The sequence below is a fragment of the Diuraphis noxia genome, unplaced genomic scaffold, assembly GCF_037042655.1.
Source record: "Diuraphis noxia isolate RWA-SAM2 unplaced genomic scaffold, SU_Dnox_SAM2 contig0001, whole genome shotgun sequence".
Lineage (NCBI taxonomy): Eukaryota > Metazoa > Arthropoda > Insecta > Hemiptera > Aphididae > Diuraphis > Diuraphis noxia.
The window spans coordinates 56,864,519-56,878,876 of NW_028301711.1; the positions used below are offsets into that span (position 1 = coordinate 56,864,519).

General features: G+C 26.6%; 1 protein-coding gene and 1 pseudogene across 1 annotated transcript; both read left to right on the forward strand.

Annotated features, from left to right (window-relative positions):
- Window positions 1-10,956: 10,956 nt before the first annotated feature.
- On the forward strand, window positions 10,957-12,670 carry LOC149060996 (uncharacterized). The gene is made up of 3 exons (XM_089230801.1): window positions 10,957-11,740; window positions 11,782-12,607; window positions 12,649-12,670. The coding sequence occupies exons 1-3, from the start codon at window positions 10,957-10,959 to the stop codon at window positions 12,668-12,670; spliced, it is 1,632 nt and encodes a 543-aa protein (XP_089086927.1).
- A 7-nt stretch (window positions 12,671-12,677) lies between these two features.
- On the forward strand, window positions 12,678-13,147 carry LOC107162710 (uncharacterized; annotated as a pseudogene).
- The last annotated feature ends 1,211 nt before the right edge of the window (window positions 13,148-14,358 follow it).

Consider the following 14,358-nt stretch of genomic DNA (forward strand, 5'->3'; position numbering starts at 1 on the left):
AACAAAAAAAAAGTATTTAAATTTAGGTTAATAATTAAAATAAACAAATAAGATGCTGGAAAAATTTTTTATTTAGGTACTTTAATATAAAATCATATTTTTATAATTAATTATAATAAAGTTTTAGGTGCATGTCTAATGTGGTTGTCGAGTACTGTATGGAATTTTGATTCATCGGATGGTGATACTATGTATCCAGACAACGATTCTGTTAAAAAAAATACAATATATTACATGAGATAACAAGTATTATGTAAGTTTAAAATATTAAATAAACTCTAACCATAAATCACACTGTACAAAATCAAATCAGTAAATTTCCTCTTAGTTTTTCCTTTATAACTAAATGCTTGCAGAACACTGTGTTTAATACATATGTTAGTTGCTTCTCTAATAGCAGACGAAAATGTACGCTGACAACCCAATTTTACCAGAAGGTACGATTTCTAAAATGAAAAATACGAATCATTACAATGTTAAAAAATGTTAAAAATTAAACCACCCGTATAAAATTAATTACCTACCAAATCTTCTCTATTTTTAAGGCCATCTTCATTTTGAGGAGAGAGCATACATTCAACTGTATCCAAAAGTTCAATATTATAAACAGATAACATATCAATAAATGCTGCAGGTAATGCAGGAATAGGCAGAGCCAATGCCCGTACTCTTGCATCTGCCTTCATTATAGTTTGGAGCTTTTGATCCATGGTCTCAATAGCTTTACACAATCTTACATTAGAATTATTCAGCATTTGCATTAAAACTGCATTAGTTTTGAAAGCAGAAGTAGTAGATTTTTCTAAATTTGATATAGAAGTTTTTAATTCTTCAAACCCTTTGTTATCAAAATTGTCTGAAATAATTATATAATATATTTGTAACAAAGCTTAAATTAGATTTTTAATAAAATTATACAAACCATCATTAATTAACTGCAAGTTTGAAGTATTGCTCTCATCAAAAATAAAATCAACTGCATTAGCTGATGCTATAAATTCACCAATCTGCAGATCATTATCGTTTTCATTTGCAATATCACCTACAATTAAAATAATTCTTTATTTAGTTTTTAGATACAAAAAAGTTGAAAAGTATTTGTTTATTTCTACAACTACATATTACTTGATTTTTCATTAAAACTATTATCTGCAGTATTATCAATTATTGGTTCTGGTGCAGCAGATGGACTGTTAGCTAGAAAATTACATAAACTCTTAGGTATATATAAAAATTATCCAAACCAGATATTTAACATATAATGAGAAAACTATTGAAAAAAAATTGTTTCTATAATCTCAACGATTCTAATATTGCTTATTGAATGAGCCAAAAAACTTTTTAGAAAAGAAAACCTCCATTTTAACCATGTTCACTAGCTGTTTCAGTTTTAATGACTGTAATTATTCAAAATAAAAAAAATAATTAATGTGAATATTACCCATGACTCATGAGGCTATGATAACTTGAGTTTCGGTACTTTGATTTAAATTAATAATGTTACTATAGTAACAACGGTTGAGAAAATTAGGGAATTTTGAGAAAAGTCAGTTCTTACAGATTTATCAAAGTTAATTATATAATGTATTGTATTAATATTAATCTAATTTTTATGGTATTACTTTCATCAAACAAAAAATTTGACTCTTCTGGTATCGTGATTTGAGGAATTAGTTGTTTTTTTGATCCAGTATCAGATGATTGTACATTAACTGTTGATGCAAATAACTTTATTTTATACCTTTTATATTAAAATATATTTAATAATAGAGTAACATTACATGAATTCGAAGAGGCAGTATTTTCAGCTATATCATCTACTTTTTCTGAAGAAATAACTTCTGAATCAGACTCTATAAATATAAAATAATAATAAAATAGTAGTAGTATGATTTAAAAATAAATATAGAGGTATTCAAAAAGAATAATAATTTTTAAAAGTTTGACAATGGTCATTAGACTAATTAGGATTGATAAACAATAATATTATACAATATAGTGAAGAATAATATGGTAAATTATATATAATTACATCATATTATAATTGTTTATCAGTACCATGTCTATTGACTGTTGCCCAACTTTTTAAACACCCTGTGTATGCTTTATAATATAATATTTACTTTGATCAATTGAAAATGTAGGAGGCGATAATAAGGTTAACACTGGTTCTTCAATTTCTTTATTAATAATTTGACTCTTGTATTTTTTATGTTTTTTTATGGGCGAAGTTTCAGGTGTATAAATACGTTTCACCATTCTTTTTCTTGGCACTAGTAGTTCATCGGATTCTGAATTTGAAGAATCGCATTCTAACCATATTTTTGATGCTTTTCTTGATTGGCTTTCTTTACCTAAAATAATAAAAAAATTAATTAAAGATAATAATAATTATAATAATAATAATTTTACTGTCTTACGATAAGGTCCTCCAACTTTTGTGATATCATACAACTTTCCATCTCTTTTATTTGGTTTAGTACACTGAATTATCATTTTTTGTACTTGTGCTGGAGTAAAATAGTGTGAATCATGACCATCCGATTTTATAAATGGAAACCAACAACTTTTATCATTTATAATCCATGTACATGGCACATTTTGGACTTCATTTGTATCATTAAATACAACTACAAACCAAGATAACCTATAATAATAAAATAAAAATTACTAACCTAAATAAAATAAGAATGTTAGTCAGCAGCCAACTTGTGTGCAGAGACGTTAGCTTCAACCTATATCTTGTCTCGAGCACCACAGTCTAGGTAGACTTTATATTAAATTATTTATAAAATTATAGGTTTTTAAAATCATTCATTAAAAATATGTGCCTTATAAATACCATAAAAAAAAAAAAAAAAAATAAAAAATAATTAAGAAACTGTTAATTATTATTGCAAATGCAGCAATGGCACAATAATTTTAGTTGTGCAATCTGGCATTGGCAAACTCATCAATTTTCCCTTGACTTCAGAAAGTTTCCAAGACTGTATGTGACTCAATTGAGAAGCAGCATATATATGTAATAATTTTGAAGAACAAGGACTATCAAAGTAATTGTTAAGCTTCTCATATTTTCTTCCAATAATGAGAATATCATTTTCTAACTTTGAAGTTGCAATATTTTCTACTATTACAATATCACCATTAACCATTTTCACACAATTATCACAACTATTTAGTTTAACAGCAAATTCTTTAGTCCTCCAACCTGTGTATTGTGGATCACTAGCATCATCGGTCATTGGTTTATTTTTTGACTTTGATTGTACATTTATAGGCCCTAAAGTGATTGATCTTGGTATAGTACTGCAGGATAATATTCGTTCTTCAGCATAGCGTTGAACAATCTGTTGTAATGGTTTTGCTCCACTCCTGACTTTTGCTTTTAATGGTTGCATGTAATTTTCAAACTTGAAGGCTGAAAAGTTATCAAGAGGTCCAAAGTGTTTAACGTCATCAGCTAAATGAAGTATAACATGTACATTGTGCGACATAAATGATTTTCCATATATATTAGGGAATAATGCCACAAAATGGTGAATTAAAGATCCAGCAAAATCCACATATTCATAAGAAATATGTGCAGTAGAAAGAATTCTCATTGCTACACATAATAACATAAAATGTTCATAGACTTGTTTGCTTAAAATTCCATTAAATACAACCATGCCAGTATAAAGAAGGACTTGCCTTAGTTCTACAGCTTTCCACCGACTTGCATCTCTAAATGCATGTTTTCGACTATTTTCATTTAAGTTTCTTTGAAAATCTTCTGTGATAAATTGACTTAAATTATTTATTCTTTTATTCAATACAGATAACAAATTATTTGGTAGGGTCTGACTATGAAATTTAAAATTCCCATTCCAAAACATTAACAATTTTTTCATCACACCGATACAAACACAGTGCATATAGTCAAATGGAATATCATTAATTATGTTAAATTTAGGAATCATAGAAAAAGAAGTTTCACCACGATGAAATTCACTGTCTTCATATGATATAAATGCATCATGGGTTCTAATAGGAGAGTATAACTCAGGAAAATAGACACGGTGATCACTTTTATCATACATTCCAACCGTGTGACATCTTAAACAAGAATTTTTTCCAGTGTGACCTTTAACATTTAAAACATACGACTTGGCTGGAGTATCACATATTAATCCCTTTAACAAGACTTTAATTAACTTATTTTCAAAAACAAAACCATCTTTAACAAGGGAGCTCAACTCATTAACAAAATCTTGTAAAAATTCATTTGAATTTTCTGGTTTAATTTTTCCAAAATAAAGCTCCTATAATGAAAATATGTGGCTTTTGAGACTCTAAGTTTGAAAAATAGCCTAGAATTGGCCAAAGCTCACTAGGTGGATTTTTTGTCAGTGGTAAACCATCAATACCTACCATCAAAAATAAAGTATTAGGAATATTTTCATAATATTTAATTAAATGTTCAATTTCTCGACCAATGGAAAAATGATGGTATACTCCACATTTAATTTCTTTAACTATAGCAGTTGGAGGTGTTTTTAATAATGTACGTGCATCTTTTGGTAAATGATTTAACTGTGGGAATTTTTTTAAATTTTTCAAAAGGTCATTTAATGCTAAATGAGAAATATTATTTCGTATAGCCCATAAAGCAATTTCCAACTCTAAACTAGAATTTAAATTTTCTGAGAATATGTCTTCATCAGTATCTGAACTATTATTGCTATGATTATTAATATCCGTATTTGAAAAATTTTCACTAATATTAAAACTATTATCAGAAAGTAATTCATTTTCTATGCTAATCTGTTCATTTAAAATTGGTGGATTATTTAAATGTACACTTCTTGAGGTAGTTGCAGTTAAATAATTATCAGGTTCAATTGAAGAAGGAAATGGTAATGTAGTATGACTTAATGGTTCATCACTTTCACTATTATCGTTACTTGATGGAAATAAATAAGAAGCTTCAAGAGCTGCTCTTTTTCTTTGTCTATAACGAGTAGCTTTAGACCTATTAAAAAAAAAAAAAAAAAATACTAAAGACTAAAAATGGTTGGATAAAACTGCAGTATAAAGTATCTAGAATGTAAAACATATTAAATAGAAATGTATTGTTATAGGCCAAATCTTACACAACAAAATAAACAGAATGTCATGAAAAAAGACAATTTTGTCAATTTTGTGAAGACCTAGGTTAAAATACAATTTTCTGTGCATTACTGTGCATTTATTTAAAGTTTTATTTGAAGTCAATTAATAAACACTACTACCTCATCAATGAGTAGTAATTCATTTGAATCACCCATCTTACATAATTCTGCAGAGAGTTGATAATATCAATGTGAAACACAACAGCGAACAGCTAGTTATATTAAATAAACAAATTAAATGTTTTCTATAATCTATGTAATACCATAAAATCAACATCATAAGTTAAAAAGAAAAATATTGTGAACACCGCCATAACATATCTATAGTTAAATATATTGTCTAACTTGGATACCAACTAAGAAGCTGGTACACATTTGTGTGCTGTTTAAAAATGTTATACGAGTTAAACGCTCGCTATGCAATAATCCTAATAGGCCTAATAGTATAGGTATTAAGGTATACGCATTGATTATTAAATCAAAGGTAGATTAACATTATAATATTAAAATTAGTATAATTAACAATACAATTAATGTACTCATGCTATATTATACTTACATATTGCACTATTGCAGTAGATACTAGATTTGCAGTCGAATGTCTTATGTCTGGTGAATTTAAATTTAATAGTTTAACTCAAGGTTTAACTTTACTATAAACGAATAAAACATAAAACACGCGCAATATCATCGCACTCAAATTTAAATATTTTAAATTACAACACTTCTGTTTTAGGTTATGCTGTGACGATCAAAATTACATAATAATACAACACATGACAGAGAAATATAAATACCACATTATGAAATAATAAACGATGATAAAACACCACAGTGATATATATATTTATACAACGATCAGTATAATAATATTATACTAGTCTGCGCAGTGCGCATGCGCATTCAAATGATAAGCTCCGTTCAGAGTCAGAAACACTGACCCTAAACCGTGTATATTAAGTTTTAAATAACCGTGTTCACAAACATTCTGTGAACCTACCAACGGTGTAAAAACACGTTGACTGAACCATCAAATTGCCATCGGTGCATTTGCACTTTCACATCACCGTTCAGTGTCGGTAAAACTGACCATAAACCACAGTTAAATTTTGAATTTAAAAACTACACCAAAACACAGTTCACACACCGTGTTTGAACCGTTGAAAATGCACAGTTTAAAGAAACCGACACTGAACAATGTAAATGCTACTCGGGTAGTTATATCACAACCCCAAAAAAATTAAAAATGTATTATTCTATAATATGTTTTTACTAATTACTATTAATTATTTTGTAATAATAACATCAAATACTATCAAATAAATAATTTGGAAATACAAATTATTATACAAATAAATGTATGAATAATATATTATATTTTGTTGACAATAGATAAACTCACATATCATCAGGGCTTAAATCAAAAATAACAATACCGTTTACCGTTATATGGATATTAAACGTTATGATTAATTTACCGTTTACCGTTATAGGGATACCAAACGTTTTGATCGATTTAGCGTTTAACGTTATAAACAATTTAAACATTTAAAAAATTTTTCGTTTAACGTTATGAATACTTATGATCAGTTTAAACGTTATGTAAATATAGCGTTAAACGTTTAAATGTTATAGAAATTAAATACTCATAACGTTTAAACGTTATGAATAATTTAGAGTTAAACATTATTCAAATTTAACTTAAAAACGTTGTTAAAACTTAAAACTGTAGTATTCATTATTATATTTTAATTTTTTTAGAAGGAAACACTAGTCTTGACTCTTGAAAAATAGGGGGAGGTTATAGAATTCTAGTTATATGTTAAAATTTGCAAATTACTTTTTTTGTTACTAGTTAATTTAATTTTAATTTTATAATTTACGTACAATGAAATAAATATAAATATTAAATAAATTGCAAAACATACTACTATGTACAGTATGTAAAATGTAACTACGTACAGTGTACATGATGACACAACACATCATTAATTCATAGTGATATATAAAAAGTATTTGTGTTTATAAATTAAAATGTATGATATAAAATTACCAAACAAAGAATTTTAATAAGATACAAAAAACTTCTTAAATCTTAAGTGGAGCTAGAGCGCCAGTGGTCACGCAGTTGACTATGACTCGCATAGCTATCAGTGTGATTCATAAAAAGATAATACAAAATTTGTAATACAATACTACAATATAATTATTATGTTTGCCACACAGTAAAAAACTGACTGATACTATAGGAATATCTCTAAGCTTTTTTAGAACAAAAACCATTGACATATAAAATAAATTAAAATGTTCATAATATCATTTAAACCTGAACCTGATAATACTAATAAATAATAATTTATAATAGGTAATTTTATATTTTAATTAATATAGTAACAAATAAGAACAATTAAAATTAAAAATGTTCTTAGCTGTGAATTTAACTGCTAATTATTTAATATTTAAATAATATAATACTTGTGTGGTTGGTACTGCTAAGAGCATTTGTGATAATTCAAATAATTCTGGCATCTCATATTTTTTTGAAGTCCAAAACTTCACAATATCTTCCTTATAATTTAATCTTTCGAATTTTGAAAACTCTTCCAAAAGTCTTTTTAATGTAGAACTATTAGAGTCTTGAGAAGAACTTGGGATACCAGAATTTTGGTATCACATATTACACTGGAATTGTTTTGTAGGAAAGTCTCAAAATCATCACCATCATCTTTAACATTTATTTCATCAGTGATATGATTATCTGGTTGTTCAGTTTCAGTTGAATCTATTTCTGAATTCTAAAGAAAAAAAAAACAATATTTTCAACTATTAGTTTTCCATTTTAATTTTCTACAAGAATAGGAATATATAGGTCTAAATAAAGTTATAACTTTTAATTCAATGAACAAAACAAAATAAAGTACATTTCATCAATAATCATGTCTATCTTTAAATGATTAATTAAAAAATATTATTAAGATAGGTGACTTCATAGTTAATAACTTTATTAATTATTTTATTTTGGAATTTGCACTAATGTAAAATTTTTTTTTGGGGGGTCTTCACTCTTCAAGATTTTATATTAATAATGCTTAAGATTTTTCAAAATGTAATTACAAATTTAAGAACAAGTACAACTAAAAAACAAATAAGTGAACACTACTAACTTATAACTTATAAGAACAGATAAAATTGTTATAGGTTAGGGTTCTTACTCATAAAATAATAAGTGGATTGAAGTTAATAGAGGTTAATAAAACAAATTTATGTTGTTTGTTGATTTATACCTCAATACACGTTAATGATTCTTTTAAATCCCATAATTTCAAAAGGTAGTTGACCGCTTTTTATTGATTCTGAACAGTTAGTAAACACTTAAACCGTGGATTCAGGGCCGTCCCTAGGGGGGGGGGGGGTGGGGGGTGTCACCCCCCCCCCCACGACTTGGTCAGTCGGCACATTTGATATTGAGCTACCGAGTCGGCAATTTAACGACATTTAATAATATATTAAAATATTATTATTAATATTTTATTTGACAAAAACAAAAATACAAAAAAATTTATTATTTTCTATTAATGATATTATGTTATTATTAAATTATTATTTTTAACGTATGAAGAATATGTTATAAGAATTATACTAATACTTTCTTTAGCGATAAAGCGTGATAAAAATAGATTGGGTATGTATTATTGAGCCGGTATCGGACGTCACCGTCGTCAACCGTCCGTGTCTTTATTAGTATATAATACTAAATAGCCGTATGCCCGTATAGTTCGTATAAAAATAATAAATATGTACATACTATAATGTATGTTATTTATAACAACGTTTATACTATTTGCATCGTATTTTTAATTATATTACCCTAATCAGTAGTCATAATCAAAATCACAATACATGTTAACCACACTCTGTCACTGGCCCTCTGCACATAAACATATTTTATATTTATATTTTATTTTGTTCAACAAAAATGAATGAAGTTAATAATAAAAGAAAAAGAAAACGTGTTAAAGTTGAATGTTTAGAATGTGGCAGTCAATTTAATGACGATTTCAAAAAAAAAACACGAGGAAAAATTACATCGTGGAAAACGAGTAAATATTAAACATGTTGGCGCACCAAAAAATCCGTTCGAAAGTGCAGCAGCTACACGGAATTTGAATAAACGGGTAATGATACCGGTAAGTCGTTTATTATACTTGATATTTTTTGTAATAAATATTTATAATTAGGTATCCCTTGAAAAAAATGAACCTAAGTACTTTTATTAGCATATTATATATTATTATGATTTATATTTATCGCTAATATTTAATAGGAAACTCAGTAATTGGTAAGCTTGTGTTGTATTAAACGTTCATAAAATCAGTATAACAAAAATATATCGTAATAAATACAAATTATTTTAATTTCTTATATTTTTTATGTTAGGAAAATGAGTGTTCAAGCTCATCAGTCAGTTATAATGATGTTGAACAACTATCTAAAGATAAATCAGACTCTACTGTTCAAAAAGACAATGTTGATTCTAAATCTGAGGTATTGTTAATATTGTTAATTGTTATTGATATTTAAACAAATCAAATTGATCATTAATTGGTATAATGAACATTGGACATACCTATATATTATTAATTATTATTTATAACTATTATTATATCATATAATATGATTGTATATTTATATCTAATATCCATCCATATTGCATACAAGTATAAATATAATAATATTATAATTTATAGCTTAAATACTTAAAAGATTTGCTTTTTTTGAACTAAACATTCATAAAAAAAAACCATTTTCATAAAAATATATCTAATAAATCCTAATTAGGTATTTTAATCTGTTGTACTTTATTTTAGAAAAATGACTCTTCAAACTCATCAGTCAGTTATAATGATGATGAAAAACTATCCAAAGATAAATCAGACTCTACTGTTCAAAAAGATAATGTTGATTCTAAATCTGAGGTATTGTTAATATTGTTATTGATATTTAAACAAATCAAATTGATCATTAATTAGTATAATGAACATTGGACATACCTATACCTATATTATTAATTATTATTTATTACTATTATTACATCATATAATATGATTGTATATTTATAGCTTAAATACCTACTAAAAAGATTTGCTTTTTTTTAACTAAAAATTCATAAAAAAAAACCATTTTCATAAAAATATATCTAATAAATCCTAATTAGGTATTTTAATTTGTTGTACTTTATTTTAGAAAAATGACTCTTCAAACTCATCAGTCATTAATAATAATGATGAAAAACTATCTAAAGATAAATCGGACTCTACTGTTCAAAAAGATAATGTTGATTCTAAATCTGTGGTAGGTACTTATTATTTTAATAATTAAATTTAAAATTTTTAAAATTTTAATAATTAAATAAATTGTTAGGTAAATAGTAATGGATTTATTATTTATAATTTTACATTTATATCTAATAATGCATAATGCCCATTCACAATTCATAAAAATACCAAAATATATTTTTGTTTAAATATATTGTAGAAGTGTTATGAATGAATCAAAAATCAAAAATCTTTTAGGACTAGTAATTGCTAAATGAGCATAACCAATGTTTTTTTTAAAATTATATTAAAATGTATTCAAATTTAGTTTATTTCATATAAAATATAATAATAGGTACTAGTTTTATTAATACTTGATAGTATTGGTATATTACATATATATAATATTTTAGAATTTTCAACAAGTTATTGAACATAATATTGATGAAAATTCTGAAGAAATATCATGGTTGTTATGTGCTGGCCAAATGGAGGACTTAGTATCAAATTTAAATGAGTGTAATACTTTGCTGTCAAAATTGAAAGAAGACACATTGCCAAATCCAATTATGTTTATGTTAGAAAGTCAACAAGTGATTAATAGAATAAAATTGAAATCAGAATGTTTTTTAAAAAATGCCAAAGTAGTATTAGACAACTTATCAGATCCGTCTGACCATATACAATCAGTTTCTAAACCAAATTATTTTGTTGAACATGATCCAGGGCGGCGGTGTGATATTACTTCTTCTTCACAAAGGCAATATCTTTTATCATTGGGTCCACACCAACCTAAACTTTTAAAATATCCAATCAACAGTGATATTGATCCATCAAAACAAAAAAGTTTTAATCCTATTTGGTTAAAAGAATATCCTATGCTAGAGTATAGTTTGATTACTGATTCAGCATATTGTTTTGTGTGCTCATTATTTCCAAAAGGGTTAGGAAGACAGTTTTCAAATGAAGCATGGGTAAAGCAAGGTGTTAATACATGGCAAAAAATGAAAAGTCGAGGAAAAGCAAAATTAGGCAAGTTGGAACAGCATTTTAATTCTTTATCACACAAAGCAGCTTTAAATGATTACCGCAACTTTATGAAAGAGTCAAATCATATTGACATTATTATGAATAGATCAAAAAGACAAGAATCCATCAAACTAGTACAAGAAAAAGAATTTAATAAACAAATAATTATAATTTTATTTGATATAGCACGGACATTGTGTAGGCAAGGGTTGTCTTTTCGTGGAGATGGTGACGAATCTAGTGGTAATTTTAATCAAATGGTTCGATAAGTTAAACTGGCTTAGGAACAGCTAAACAGATTATTGAAATTTTAACTAAACATTCTTTAGGAACAGATAATTTGGTATTTCAGTCATATGATTATGCTAGTAACATGTCTGGGCAGTTTAACGGTACACAAGCTAAGCTTTCAGAACTAGTTGGTCATAGTGTTTTTTATATTCCATGTCAAGCGCATCGGATGAACACATTTTTAGAACATGCATGTAATTCTAGTTTAATTGTGTCAGATATGATTAATAACTTGGAAAACCTTTATGTATTTTTTTCAGCTAGTAATAAAAGGTATAGTGTATTGAATAAGCAAATGAACAATGTTGATAATACATTACAACTAAGAAACTTATCCAAAACAAGATGGACAGCCCGTGCAGAGTCCATTAAAGCTGTTTGGGCTTCATATGAAGCTATATGTAACACTTTACAATATATTTGTTCACATCCTGAGATATTCGATAGAAATACTAGGACAAAAGCATTTGGCATTAATAAAAAGATGCATTCATTTGACTTCATTGTCTCCTTGGTATTTATGAAAAATATAATGTATAAATTGAAATCACTAACCGAGACATTAGAAACAAAAAGTTTATGCGTAATTGATGCTGCTATTTTAATAGAGGCTACAATTAAAAATTTAGAAGATATTAATTCAGATTCAGAAAGAATAAATGATCTGATTGACAGCGCAACCTTGTTCGCAGCAAATCTTGGTATAGATTCAGAATCTGATTTCAAAGTTCATCACCGTACAAGAAAACAGCCCACTTGGTTGGACAAAAATGCTGGTACTCAAGCTGATTTAACTTTTCATATATTTTACAAAAAAGAGTTCAAATGTATACTGTCTACACTTATTAATTTGTCTAAAGACAATTTAAAAGTATTTATTGATACAATAATGCCACTGTATAAAATATTCTCATTTCCATTCAAGAATGAAAATATGAGCATTGAAAATATACAAAATGCTTTGTTAATATTTCCTCCTAACAGTGATTTTGCAAAGTGCAAGGATATTGATGCCATTCAAACTGAATTGGAAATATTAAAAGAAATATGCAAAGATTTGAGTTTAACTATGACAACAAATTTTCTCAGTGTGATTGAAAAATGTGAAGAAGTTATATCCTACCATTAGCTTATAATATTTGTCGATTAGCATTAACTGCACCGGTAAGTGTAGCTACTAATGAACGGACATTTAGCAAACTTAAACTGATAAAAAATCATTTAAGATCTACAATGACAGACAATAGATTAGATTCCCTAATGCTGTTAAGTATTGAAAAAGATATTTTAGATACAGTTGATGTAAGTAAAATAGCAACACAGTGGTTCAATATAAAACAAAGAAGAATTCAATTTTAAAAATTGTATATATTATTATTTATTGTGATACATGCATATTTATTACCTAATTTATTTAGTGATTAAATACTCATAAAATTGTATGTTTTAAGTTTTTATTTTACCTAATCTTGTGTACGTACCTACTTTTGGTAATGCTGACCAATATCCAAAAATTCATTTGACTAGGTATAGTGACTATGTACTGGTGAAGAGCAATAAATAGGTATTGAATAGTGTATAATATGTATGCCTATGTTTATGAGTTATTGAGATGTATGTTAATAAATTAATAATAATAATTATAACTCGAGCGGAGCGAGAAAATTTTTTTTTTTTGAGTTGGCAAATTAATGAATCAAGCCCCCCCATGATTTGTCTTTCGGGACGGCCCTGCGTGGATTCATGTATACAGCTTTAAAATAAAATACAAAAATACAATATTATGTTTAAATGTAATATATCTACAAAATGTACAATATAGTGGACAGTGAGTATTATACTATTATCTACCTGAAATAACTATATCATTTTCCAACAACTGAACTTCACATATTTTCATATTATTTAGAATAGATAATGATACCGTAGAATTAATTTGATTTAATTTATTTTTGGTCTGGATCCAAATCCCATAAAAATCTCCTATAGTTAAATCTCTCTTTTGAAGCATTTTAGTAGCTAGATAAACTGGTTCAAGAGATTTTATCTGTACAAAGTTTTAAATATAATAACAAAAATGGTAGGTAATCAATGTTATAATTTATATATTACCAAAGATTCAATCTGTCTCCATTCATTATTGTTTAACTTCAAATCATGATTTATTTGTTGATGATCTTTACAAAAAGTTTAAAGTTCAAGTAATCTAAGTAACATTAAATACTAAACTCCATCTGTAATATTATCAAGTATAGCCTGTTTTAAACCATCTTTTTTTTTAATAATGCAACATACGATTGCGTTCTAAGTGTTTTCACAACCTATATTTGTATCACAAACAACAAAATCAACTGATTAAGAAAATAATTATTTTAAATGAAAAAACTTTTTAAGTTTTAATTATTATTTATATGATATACCTATGGTAGTAATAAATAAAGAATCATCTTTTAATCATATTAAAGGTTCAGTTATATACTAGTTTTTAGTTATTGTTGTTCTGCATTTGTATTTTATTTGAAATGAAATAAATAGTATAATACAATACCTATAGGCTATAATATATATTT